This window comes from Phycodurus eques, chromosome 10 (genome assembly GCF_024500275.1).
Source record: "Phycodurus eques isolate BA_2022a chromosome 10, UOR_Pequ_1.1, whole genome shotgun sequence".
In the NCBI taxonomy this organism is placed as follows: domain Eukaryota; kingdom Metazoa; phylum Chordata; class Actinopteri; order Syngnathiformes; family Syngnathidae; genus Phycodurus; species Phycodurus eques.
The window spans coordinates 4,873,242-4,886,857 of NC_084534.1; the positions used below are offsets into that span (position 1 = coordinate 4,873,242).

Sequence of the window (13,616 nt, forward strand, 5' to 3'; positions counted from 1 at the left end):
AACACAGTAATCAGTTGAATTCTGCAAGCCAGTTTTCCTTTTATGATATTGTGTATTTAAATAAATATAGCTTTGTGTTGTTTTTCCACAATCCTACCTCCCTCTGGGGTTTTAAAGTTGACAGGATGGCTCCCGGGACCGTTGCCACGACCGTTAAAGGTCATGACGATGAGACTATACTCGGAGAAGGGTTGCAGTCTGGGTATGATAGCATGGTTGCGATCGCCTGGTAATGTTAATGTCTGTTTGTCTCCGTGGCTTTTCTTCAAATCCACCAGACTCCGCAGACGCCACCAGTTTATCTACAAAAAGAAAGAGAGGCCCAGTACCACCTCAGTAAATATCCAACATCACGTAGTCCCCTTTGTATGTGTGACATAATGTTGAGGAAGGTGTGCAGAAGTGCATTGTGTTGAAGAGGATGTATAGGAAACAGAGGAATGAGAGCACCAAACGCTGAGACCAGGTCAGGGTCATTTCTTTTAAACTGTGGCTGAAAACAAGGGTCTGTTTTGAGGTATTACCCTGTAGCCTCCCAGATGTCCATGCAACTTGTCCTTGTTTACACGAGTCCAGCTGACCTTGACCACTGAGCTGTTGATCACCACCACAGCTACATCATCAGGTGCTGCGGACGGAACTGCAGAAGCAAACCCAATAGAATACTGTATATAGCATGCTGCATGTACATAAGACAGGAAGAGCTACGAATTTGGAATACAGACAGGTATTGTGACAAAATCCAATTTAAAAGCTACATCACAAATGAAAAACAGACAATACAGGTATCGATACAGTATATTGGGAAAACACATAACTACAGGGATGGAGGGGCTCTACCATCAGCCTCAGAGATGTGTATAGTAACATAAAGGACCATTTATCTTGTAATCTAGAGGTCGTGACCTGTGTTGGTCTCCTGGCGACAAGTCCAAAAGAAAGCTACCGGTAAACACAAGAAATACAGTTGGTTGGTTTTTGTCCAGAAAACATCAAAGTACATAGCCTTGAAAGCCAAACCCATACTAAAATATTTCAATCAAATGTTAATGAATAGCTAAATAGTACTGCATACAGATTAATTAGTGAAGGTGAAATAAAATGACTTATTTATACATAATCTTTTTCTTTATCGTCCTTTTTATATTCAAACAATAGATCACAAACACACTGGCTGTAAAAATTTGAATTAATTTACACAAAGGTAATCATAAACAAATATAGCAATGCACATTTTGCTTTGTAATTGGCCAACATGCATGAAAACTACTGAAATTTAAATTACAACAATGACATTTTGACTTTATTTGTGAATAGTGCATCTTTCTTCCATCTATCCATGCTCTACCACTCCTGTTCTGGGTCACAGGGAAACTCCAAGCTATTGGGTGCCATTTGAAAAGCCCCATACTCTGAAAATATTGCAATCACAATACCATAACAAGAACAAAAACATTTTCTTGCACATTTAAAATATTTGTAATTGTAAAGATATATTGAATAGTTCAATCCAAATAATAAATGCTACACCGAAATGTTTAAATACAAATGTTACATCTAAATATCATTATATATGTTAGAAGATAGCTGGGATAGGCTTCAGCACCCCGCGACCCTAGTGAGGATAAGCGGTAAAAGAAAATAGAAGGATGGATGTATCCTAAATGTAATTGTAAAAATAATACGAGAGGAAACAGGTGAAAAAAAAGGAGAGTGGCTATTTGAGACATTCATTGACTACTGTTGTGCATTTTAGCGAATCTCCCGCTTTTTAGCCACAAGCATATATGAAATTCTGAAAATAGTTAAGTGCTATTGTTATTTTCCACATGATCCCCTTCACAAATGGCACTACATACGCAGCTGACTTTGGGGAAGAGGCGGGGTACACCCTGGACTGGATGCCAATCAAGCACACAGGTGATATAAACAAGCAACCATTCACACTCACATTCACATCTATAGGGAATTAAGATTATTCAGTTAATTTAGCATGCATAATTTTGTAGTATGGGAGGAAACTGGAGTACAGTACTCGGAGAAAACCCACTTAAGCATGTGGATGCATTAATGTATCAATTATGGTTGTTTTAGCCAAGATTATTTTTGCAAGATCATTTATTTTCAACCACATTAAAGTCCCCTGTTACAGACTAACAAAACTTTTTACACGTTGAGAGTGATGGTAATTTCTGAAAATTCCCATTCATCCCTGTCAACGTAAATAGTGGGTCAATATCTTTAAATACATTATTCCACAGAACGCAATGTTATCGCTGTATAAGTTTGTTCTGACGCAGTACCTGTATGTTACAATGTGCAAAGAAAGAGTTGCTTATTACAGTACATCCAACAAAGCTATGTTTCTAATGTTTGAAAAGAAAAAGACTATGTTTACAAGTTGTGATCTCCCATATGGTTTACATGTTACACTGGAAAATCTCAAATGTCATGAATGCTGCTGCTTCTATTAAAACTAAGACAATCTTGAGGTGACATAGAACACCGAGGAGGAGCACAATGATGGAAAAGACCTCTAAATCAAAGTGTAGGAAAGCAGAACGTAAGTGGAGAAAGACTACACTCCAAATTGCACTACGACCTCTACAAAGTCTTTGTAAGTTTAACCAAGAGTTAGTCAGGGCTGGACAGCAACACCTTTCTGAAATAATCAGTAAGAACTTCAACAATACTAGCCCTCTGTTTGCTGTGGTTGACAAGCCACCACCCGAGTCAGATCGCTCCAGAACTCCTAATAGGGGATAAAAGCAATGAATTTGCTTCTTATTTTTGTGGAGAAAAATACAATCCATCAGGTTAAATACCAGTACAAATCAGCAAAATGATAAAATGATAAAATGATAAAAATCTACAGTTGACCAAAAATCAGTTCAGCAGCTGAAACCATCAACGAGCTGTCTTGACTCAATATCATCTGACTTTTTCAAAGCTATTGCGAAGTCTGTGCTAGCTGATTTACAGCATATATTGAAACGCTCACTTCCGTCAGGCGAGTTTCCTAAAGCTCTTAAAGTAACTGCCATTAAGCCTCTTCTAAAAAATAGAATGCTGGACGCTTCCATGTTAACAAGCTGTAGACCTATCTCAAATCTCCCTTTCATAACCAAGATTGTTGAGAAAGTTATTTTTAATCAACTCAGCAATTTCTTAAACCTAAATGGACTTTTGGACAAATTTCGATCAGGTTTCCAAACTCATCACAATACTGAATCTGCTCTTATCAAAGCGCTAAATAATATAAGGTTGAATACTGACTCAGTAAAGGTGCCAATTTTGGTCTTGTTGGATCTCAGTGCGGCTTTTGATGTGGCAAATCATAATATACTGCTGAACAGTTTGGAAACGTGGGTAGGACTAAATCGAACAGTCCTTAATTGGATCAGGCCCTACCTGGAGGAAAGGAGTTATATTATAACCATTGGAAGTGTTCAATCTCATCAAATGGCAATGACCTATAGGGTCCCTCAAAGGTCAGTTATTGGACCCCTCCTGTTTAGCATGTATATGCTACCCTTAGGTCAAATTCTTCAGAACTTTAATGTTGTAATGGACACGCTCTCGCCCGATGGCACTGTGACCCCATAAAAACTCCAGCCCAAGCGGCACTGCTCCCCCGCCTGCCGAGGTGGACGACCATGGATCACGGCAGATTCAACTTCGCACACAGACACTCAGTGAATTACAAGCCTAAGCATCAAAGCGGAGACACAGATACTGGTTTAGAATGCGGACGCTAAGTGAATTACAAGCCCACGGAGCATCAAAGCTGAGACAAAGCCATCGGGTTTCACACTAGAACGCAAAATTAATTAACTTCCACCACCAGCCAGCCTGGAGAGCCTCAACAACAAAGACTTATCCGTCCTGCTGTGTGCTGTGACACCTCATCTGGGCTGGGACAATGGACGATACATGAGCGACCCCCACAGGTGGCGGAAAGCCATTGCAAACCCGGATTAACTGATCACAGTCTTCACTGGACTTGAATGTGATCTAATATTTTACGAACTTTACATGACTGCCACTAGTGACTGTATTTCTGCAAACTTGAATGTCTGATGTCAAAACTGTTGTCAACTGAACCAGATTAAATGTTTCACCCCCACAACACGAATGCCACATTGCAAATATTAGTGTTCCCAACAATCACATACACTTGAAACATTCATTACCAGGATTAAAGAGGATGGGCGCAGGACAATGCAAAGCGGAACAATGGTCTCGTTATCTTAAATCCAATAATAAATATTTTATTCCACTGATTTTAAACCACAAATTATACTAAAATGAAATGCGATTCTAGAGGCGTGGTATGCCTTCCATCCATCCATCCATCCATTTTCTGAGCCGATTCTCCTCACTAGGGTTGCGGGCGTGCTGGAGCCTATCCCAGCTGTCATCGGGCAGGAGGCGGGGTACACCCTGATCTGGTTGCCAGCCAATCGCAGGGCACATACAAACAAACAACCATTCACACTCACAGTCACACCTATGGACAATTTAGAGTCTCCAATTAATGCATGTTTTTTGGGATGTGGGCAAGCATTGCCACTGCCAGTGCACCGGCCAACCTGCACTTGAAGTGCGTCTTTTTCTCTTTCCTTCCTTTTCCTTCGAACCATCCCTCGTGAACGCTCTTACCAACCCCCAGAAGGTCGACCTGCCTGCCTGAATTGGTCAACACACGTACGTCAAACTTGGGGTCTACTAAAAGTACCGATTTGTGCATGTTCGGGTTTTAAACTAACGAGAACAGGAATTCCAGCTACACGCATTGTCATCCCATGCTCACTACCAACCACACATCACAAGTCAGTTTCCTTTGCCAATATTCGTCTGTCCTTTGTTTGTTTTGTGGGGTTTTTTCTGTATTGTTTCCCTGTAGATTCCCCATGTTTGATCATTAAATTTTCCATCAAATTCACTACCTGCATTGTTGTGTGTGTTTGGGTTCGAGAAAAAACCTCTGGTCGTCTAGAACTCTTATCTAATTCATGTAGCAACCTTCAAATTGCAAGACTGAGGATAGGTTTTAAAAGGTTTGTCGTCACTTTGTCCTGAAATTTTATACATCTAAAAAGTGATGTGGTGCCCCATTTCTATGTAGAATATCTTGATTTATAATGCTGTAATTTAAAAGTACGCAAAACTCGAAGTAACGCAGGTGTCGCTTCCAGCTTACTTTTCTCCTAAATTAATTACATTTTTATTCAACTAATATACGCTACAATGTTGACTATCATAATTATGCAGATGACACACAGTTATATCTTGCAGTGTCTCCAGATGACTACAGTTCAATTGAGGTGTTGTGTCACTGTGTAAAACAGACAATTAACTGGATGAGCCAAAATTTCTTCAGTTAAACCACAACAAAACTGAGCTAATTGTTTTTGACAATAAAGAAAAGAGGATTGTTGTAAGTAAAAACCTGGAGTCACTCTCTTTAAAAACCAAAGCCCAAGTCCGAAACGTTGGTGTGCTGTCAGTCATATCAAATCAAATACTAAAATAGCCTTCTATCATTTGAAAAACATATCCAGAATGAAGGCTTGCATGTGTCAAGCAGACCAGGAGAAGCTCATCCATGCTTTTATCTCAGTAGACTTGACTATTGTAATGGTCTTCTGACTGGACTCCCCCAAAAGAGCATTCAACAGCTGCTGCTCATTCAGAATGCTGCAGCTCTGGTTCTGACCAGAACAAGGATGTCATATTACTCCAATTCTAAAGTCTCTACACTGGCTCCCAGTTAGCTTTAGAATAGATTTTAAAGTTCTGCTACTGGTCTATAAATCACTAAATGCTTTTGGTCCTGAATATATGAACGAAATGCTAATGGCATATAAACCAAGTCGGGCTCTGAGGTCTACAGAGTCAGGTCAAAAAGTGGAGCACAGAGTCCAAAGCAAACATGGTGAAGCAGCATTTAGCTATTATGCTGCACTCAAATGAATAAGTTGCCAACAGAAGTGACGTCAGCCCCAAGTGTCAATGTTTTTAAAACCATTTTTTTCCTCAGGCTTTTTAGAGCATTTCCACTTTTAAATATTTCTACCACTGTACGCTGTATTAATTGTACTTTTATTTTTCTCTTTATTTTAAAGGTTTATAAGATGTTTTTATTCTTTGTTTTTAAATGCTTTTAATCATGTAAAGCACATTGAGTTACCTTGTGTATGAAATGCGCTATATAAATAAATTTGCTTCGCTTTCCTTTGCTGAATTGCTTGAGGACTCTGCATCATTTGCACAGTTGTCATTGTATCAGCATTACCACGTTACTGGCAACCCTTCATTGCTAGGTGACTCTCCGTAGTGTGTTCTTATGTCCTAAAAGTATGTTTTGTCACAATGGGTGTCTGTCATACTAGAGCGGCTCCAACCACCGGAGACAAATTCTTTGTGTGTGTTTGACACACTTGGCAAATAAAGATGATTCTGATTCTGATTTGCTGCAAGGGGTGAGATAATAAAAGTTGCAGCCTGCAGCTGTTTGAAATCAAATTGAAACAGTATAACCAAAACACTTGGTTAAAGCCAGTGTCTTTAAACATTACTGGTAATTATTCTCGTAAAAGCAATGCCTCCACATTAGATACCTTTGCTTGTAAGGATTAAAAACCAATTAGCGCAAGTTTCAAACCAAAATAAAAGAGTGAAGACTCACAATCTTCGCTGGAGTAGCCTGTCACTATGGTTGGCTCTGGGCCCCAACCCTGATTGTTCCTGGCTTGGATCTTGATCTCGTAGGGCACAAATGTGGGTGTATTCTTCACCACAAACGAGTGTCTCTTCACCATGTGTTCCCTCCAGTTGTCCTCCAAGTCCTGCCGTCTGTGGCTTACTTTGTACTCGAGACCTGGCCCGTTGTGTTCAATTGGCAACAAGGGCTAAATAAAAACAGTGAATTGCAAAAAAAAGAGGCAGCTTTTAAACTTGGCTTCCTTTATTGTGTAAAATGCCACTTGTATTTCTCTTACACAGTGTCACTCCTTTCGTTTCATTAAAATGACAAGTCAGTGCTTGAAGCACTTTCAGTGTTTTTATCTTGCAATCTATTAAAAGAATGGACTGAGTATGCTGCTGGAGCGAGGCTTTTCTTAAATTTAGGATCTGGCTACAACATAATACAATTTATCTCTGAATAGAGGACAGTCTGAAAGAAATAGAATGAGGTACAATAATCCACAAAAGCACATTATTAACAGAGGGAGAGCTCATCAATCAAGGACTCAGAAGCCATCTTTTTATGACACAGGAACCAGCTAATCAGTCTGAAGCAAGATTTATCTTGCTGCAATAAAACAGAATAGGAGCGTTGTCTTTCGCTTGGACAGCTTTCAATAGATTCTCATTTAAATAAAGATCTAAGCCAAATAATTGAAATCAATGTATTTTTCTGAAACTTAAAAGGTAGTAGGTGTGAGTTATTCAGTTCTTCCACTCAACAAGATTTGCTGTAAAAGTAATAATGAAAAGCCTATAATCTTTTCTCACCTCCCAGTTGATAGCCATTTCATGCGGCAAATGACCTTCGATTTTGATATTTTCCGGGTTCTTGTCAGGGGCTGTGGAAAAGAGTGAGTATAGATTTTGACAGAATTGTTACAGTCGTGTGAAAGAAATCTCAAGTGAAATAGGCACACAAAAGAGAAGATTCTCAACAAGAGTGGAATCAATTATGTCACAGCTTGGAATGTTTTAAAGTTCACGCAGAGCACACTTTGGGCAGCTTTAGTGGCCTCAGGCTCCTTATCCAGAAGTATAAAGTATAATAAACAATACACGGAGGATGCATTAGACCTGTTGGAGGGGTTTTGTATCTCTCTGTGGGCTCACTGGGAGGGCCCCTCCCCACACCGTTAATACCAGCCACACGGAAACGATAGTCGACATGACCGTGGAGTTTGAGGATGGACGAAATGTGATTCCCCGGTACCCGGAGCAGCTCCTTCCAATTTCCAGGCTCCCACTGGCTCTCCTCGTATTGAATAATAAACTCTGTTGAAAGGCAGAAAGACAATCAGCTCCTCACTGCTGTGGTTCTTGCCAAAGAATTGCTTATCTAACCGCAGGCTGTGCAGTGCTCTCCTCACTCTCTGCTTTGGGCTTGTATATTGTACAGAAACACTGATCACAATTCATGCTTAAATGGATCAATAATTGATACATGTTGTATAACATGTGCTAAACATATCACTTGCACAACATTATAAGAAAAATTAAGAGTGTTGTATTAAAACCTGACCGTAGCATGGATATTCCTTTTACCTGTGGTTGAGCTGTTGTGATCGTCCCCTGGGGTCCATTTCAGTTTCACACTTTTGGTCTTGTGTTCTGACAATACCAAGTGCTCAGGTGCATCAGGGACATCTGAAAACCATGACATGAGTTTGGAAAAATCACAGACACATCAATCGCAGGATGCAGAAAAGACGGCCAAGGGAACAATTTTCGATCAACTCATCACAATAGTGACTAGATGTGGAATAGCCTGCCTAACTATTGCTCATGCTTATTATACACCATGTATCACTATTAAAGCGATGGCATACTCTGCTGTGACTTGCTGAGATGTTGTTCTGTTCTCAAATGTCACACATCAAAGGTTCCATGTTTTACTAAACCAACCTTTTCTAGGATTTGGGATGTTATATTGGCTCTATGGTGCTTCAGTAAACGTGAACTATGAATTTAAAGTCATCCACACATTTCTGAGTTCCAGACGTTTTTCTGCCGAGAGGCCTGAAATCAGGGCATTCAAATTTCTCGAGCTTATCTACGTCACTAGCGAAGATTTCCACCTTCTCTTTCCACTCCCGAGCCAGCACTGTCAACATAGCAAACACATGCTCCCACAAGAGGGTCTTCTGTGTTCACTGTGATGGGTAAAATCCAGAGAACAAATTTAATGTGCATGCATGCATCTCCATTACAATAAAAGCTGATTCTTATTCTTCTTCTCCATGGAGGCAACTAGAGGAAAGGGGGCGGTTTTTGCTAAACATGGACAAAGTGGCTACAAAACTGGGTCAAGCAGAAGTACATAGCTGTCAGAGGGGACAAAACAGAGGTGTTTTTTTTTTTTTAATGAAATTGATACTTTTATATTAAGTTCATGTCAGAGAGTGAGTCTATGAAGGTCTAAATTGCTAAAATATGGGACCTTTAATGTATTATCTGGGTTTTCTGGACTGGATCTGAAATAGTATTTATAAGTTAACTCACCTAATACCATGAGCAATGCAGAGGCAGTGTCCTGGTCCACTGGTGTTCTTCCCACACATGTGTACACACCCTGGTCCCTGTGGCTTACGTTGAAGATTTGAAGGATACCATTCTCCACAAAGTATCTGTCGACAAGAAGATGGAGACACAATATTGATTGACAAAAGTAAGCGCTAGAATTACTTTCCAGCTGGGAATACGTCTGTAATACAGTACATAAATCCAGTACACTACCTTGAATTGTCAGTATAATTTAAGCCTATGTCCATATCGTCTTTTTCCCACAGGAGTTCAAAGTCATTGCTGAAGGACTTGTCGTATACTGCCAGGCATGAGAGCTGGGCTCTGGTGCCTATTAAGATCTGCTGGTCTTCCGGGGCCACCGTAATTCTTGTAGGATCTTTATAAGCAGGACACTATTTAGTTTCCTCCTAAAGGAGGACGAGGAACCACTACAAACACATCAGGTACAAAATACTATACCTTTCACATAAAGGGAAGCTTCAATGGCAGATGACCCTTCTGTGTTTTTGGCGTAACATGTATATTGTCCGGTATCACCTTTTTCTGTGGTGTAGATTTCCAATGAGCCATTGTCATGAACGGTAAACCTCGGTCCCACCACAGATTCAGAGGAATCATCCTTGTTCCTACATACAATAAAGAAATGAAAATACGTCATCCTCTAAACATTCTTTGAAGAACTAATGGAAAGGCGAAATTTTGCATCATTTTAGTTTAAAATCAACTTTACCATTTTTGAAGTGTCTGCCATCACCTTCTCTAATGTTCTATTGAGTTGTGCATAATGATTGCGTAAACTTTGTTGTGAGCTAAAATGAATGTACTGTATGTTGATGGTGATACGAAGACATGATGATATTACAGAAGCGTACTACTGCCACACCAGTAAAAAAAAGTTCAGTATCATGTTATAACGTGATAAATTTCACAATTTAACATGGTTAAAACAATTTTTACAAACCTTTGATATTTGATCAATTTCACTTTGACTTCCACAATCAGCTCATCAAAATGAAACAATGTCTTCCAGTTCAGGTCACTGGCAGTCCTATGAAGGTATGTGTGTCTTCTTTTTAAATCTTAAAAGTTTTTAAATAGTTGGCCGACTTTTGATTTTTTTGACAGTATTACAGAAGAGCAGCGTAATTGCTAACTTTGATTTATAGGACACTAAAAGAAGACACACATACCTTCATAGGGCTGCGCAACCGGAAGACATCGCTTCGTTTTGTATTGCCGAATGCAAAAGTGAAACGCATCACGTTATAACTCGATAATCTAACACATTAAACCATGACACGTATCACGTAAAAATGTAAAATTTATCATCAGAATCAGAAGCAGAATCATCTTTATTTGCCAAGTATGTCCAAAACACACACATGTTACAATGTGAAACTTTCTGATGTTGAAAGGTGAATCCTTAACTTTTTCTCTGGTATCATACGCTTCAGTATGGTACAAACCTGCAGGTTTTCTTATTCTTCAACATGTAGCAATTGGTGTGGCTTGTTAACTACGCACTTTGTCTCTGTCAGTTCTATTCACTTTAAAGGTCATATATGACACTTTACATATGTACAGGAGCACATAAAAACACCCTGGAAAACAAAAGGTTTTAATGAAGGATGTTGATGGTGTACGCATCCAGTGGTTGAACTCTACTGCTCCCTGTTGTTGCGAGGAAGAATAGCCCACCCTGTCCACCCACCAAGTGATCATAGATGGTGGAGAGCTGAAGACTTTGCAGTGCATCATCACTCCCCTCCCTTCGACAGCAGAGTAATCCTCCGCCTCCTTTGTAAGAATCATTGGAGGGAGATCTGCAAAGCAGTAGATTTGAATGAGAAACAGTTTGCACGAGCTTGTGATGGGAACAAAACTACTCTGTGAACAAAAGAAGGCGTGGCATTTATCTGCAGCACTGTGCAGTATCTGGTGTACCGACTAGAGTGAAACAACTAATATTGGTTGGATTTGGGGAAATTCTGTGCCTAATCAGGAGTAATTGTGAGAAGAATACGAGGAGGACACAATAAATCAATGAACATACAGTACACCTAAACAGTTTTAGCCAAGCATCCTACTCAACTGTCTCGCCTAGTTATTTAGCTTTCTGATAGTGTTCACCTTTTTTAACTCCCATATGTCACTCAGAACAACCTGCCCCAAATTCATTTTCCCTCATATAAGTCATTTTCATAAAATTTCATCAATAACGATAAAGACTTGGCCCACTGAATTTCCTTTTAAAAATACATTTGACTGAAATGAGCATTTAAATTATTGGCAGTAGTTTGCCATCAAAATGTCATAATTGTTTCTAAGAAAAACATATTCTGAAGTAATATGTTTCAAACTTTTAATGCCAAAATGTCTCAACTGTTGTTCATCTGAAAAACATCTGAAAAACGTGTCATGATTTGCAACATGTTTTCTGAAGATGCAAATTATATTTTTGGATGCATCGGATTATTCGCCTTTTGCTTAAGATGCCTTTTCCATGAAAATGAATACAAATGTATCTTATTGTTTTCAGGGTTCTGTTTTTGTTGTTGTTGTTTTACAAAGGGTCCTTCTTTGTCACTGAAGCTGTTTTTACCGTTAATGCCACTGGAGAAAGCCTCATTATGTTGTTGCAATACACCAGCGAGAACTGTGAGTTGAAAGGCCAGGATGAGGGAGCCATTTTGCTGTCACACAATAGCAGATAGCAAAATAAATTGTGTTATTTTTTTTTAGATAAAAATGAATTTGTGGAAGTGTTGAAACTAATGCATGTTTTTACCATTATTACCGTTGTATAAAGACAAGAGTCTAATGGGTTTAATGAGTAGTGGGGATCATTTATGCACTTGTATCTGCAGAGTTTGAAGGGCAACACATGTAACACGATTTTGTGAAGTTGTTTGTCTTTACTGTTACGCACTTTTGTCTTTTTACTCGTTATAAAAAGAAGTGTATTTCAACGGGTCACCACCATTTGCTCTGTCAATAAGGGTTGCCTTCACTATGAATGCCTAAAATTTTAAATCATCAATAATGTTTTGAAAACAGGACTTTTAAGCGTGGCTGTTTCAGCATGGGAGACATACATATAAAACCAAGGCGGCATATATATATATTTTTTTTTACAAGTTGTTGATCAAATGATATGAAAATAACCCATATACACTTCTACAACTTGTACTTAGGACAACATGCTCGGCTTAAATTGTGGAATGGGTGGGAACTTGTTAGCATTTAAATGGCAAGCAACAGAACTTGTCCTTCCTCTGGGAGTGCAAATAGCTGCAATGAAGGAGTGAGGCTCATCAACAGCTCTCCTGCCCTGAGCTCCTTTCAGCATTATGGACATATGCCAACATCAGTACCAGCTTTCTAATGAACACATCAGTCAGCAATCTCAACATGACTCACTGCCAAGTCTGGCATTTAATCCAATATCGTATCAAGGGAAACCTTGCAAAATGAAATTACAAGATTAATTTAAAACAGAGGATGTTAAAACAAAACTTTTGAGTCCAGTACATATAAAACATACTTACTCATAACCATGATGTTTGCATTAGCGAGGAGGGTTCCATGTCTGTTGGATGCTTGGCACTGATAGACTGCACTGTCAGATGCTTTGGCGTTGTGCAAAATAATGGTGTCATCAAATACCTTCCTGTTTGCTGCAGGGGCTTCTGGAAGTTAAAATTGAAGAGCAATTGACAAAACAACAGCGCTCTGTTTATTTATTTCGGTACATAAACAGGAAAACATTTTGGGAATAATCGTATTTACTTTTGATTAATGGATTGCGCTGACAATTATGCTGGTGTCAATGCAAGTACATTGTGATGTCAGTGTTTAGCTTCTGACCCAATAAAACCAACCTCTCATTAATTGCATATTTGACACCAGCATAACAAACATAGCACAAATGATCCAATGTTTCTGTTTTCTATTATCTTGTTGTTTGTTTATGCAGTCAAAAAATAGCTCCTCCTTTAATAATGCATATATTAAGATGCCATCTTCCCTCCTTCTCATATTGTATCACTTAAAATCAGCCAGCACATTTCATCATGAGTTGCAACACAGTGCAAAAATAGGTTTTCCTTCATTTTAGATACCATCTTTGTATCGCAGTAGAGAGATTTCTATTTGGCGATTCTATTATTTGACGAGTTGGTGACAGCTCAGGACTAAGCTCAAAGTATTTCAAAGTAAATTTCTGTCATCCTCTGAACATTTGATAGTTCACTACCATTCCAGGCCGCTTTTAAGCACTCTCTCCACCTCTTTGCTCTATCATGCACCTATCAGTTGCGGAAAGTGAAAGAAAAGGGACA

At 39.1% G+C, this 13,616-nt stretch overlaps 1 protein-coding gene across 1 annotated transcript in view; it reads right to left on the minus strand.

The window, feature by feature from the left end:
- chl1b (cell adhesion molecule L1-like b) overlaps positions 1–13,616 on the minus strand; it is a 93,993-nt gene that overhangs the window by 21,228 nt on the left and 59,149 nt on the right. Inside the window, 11 exon segments of the mRNA XM_061687656.1 lie at positions 98–302; positions 525–640; positions 6,692–6,914; positions 7,522–7,592; positions 7,828–8,025; positions 8,296–8,397; positions 9,253–9,377; positions 9,487–9,652; positions 9,736–9,902; positions 10,988–11,099; positions 12,825–12,965. Of these exon segments, the coding sequence (XP_061543640.1) occupies positions 98–302; positions 525–640; positions 6,692–6,914; positions 7,522–7,592; positions 7,828–8,025; positions 8,296–8,397; positions 9,253–9,377; positions 9,487–9,652; positions 9,736–9,902; positions 10,988–11,099; positions 12,825–12,965 (1,626 nt within the window).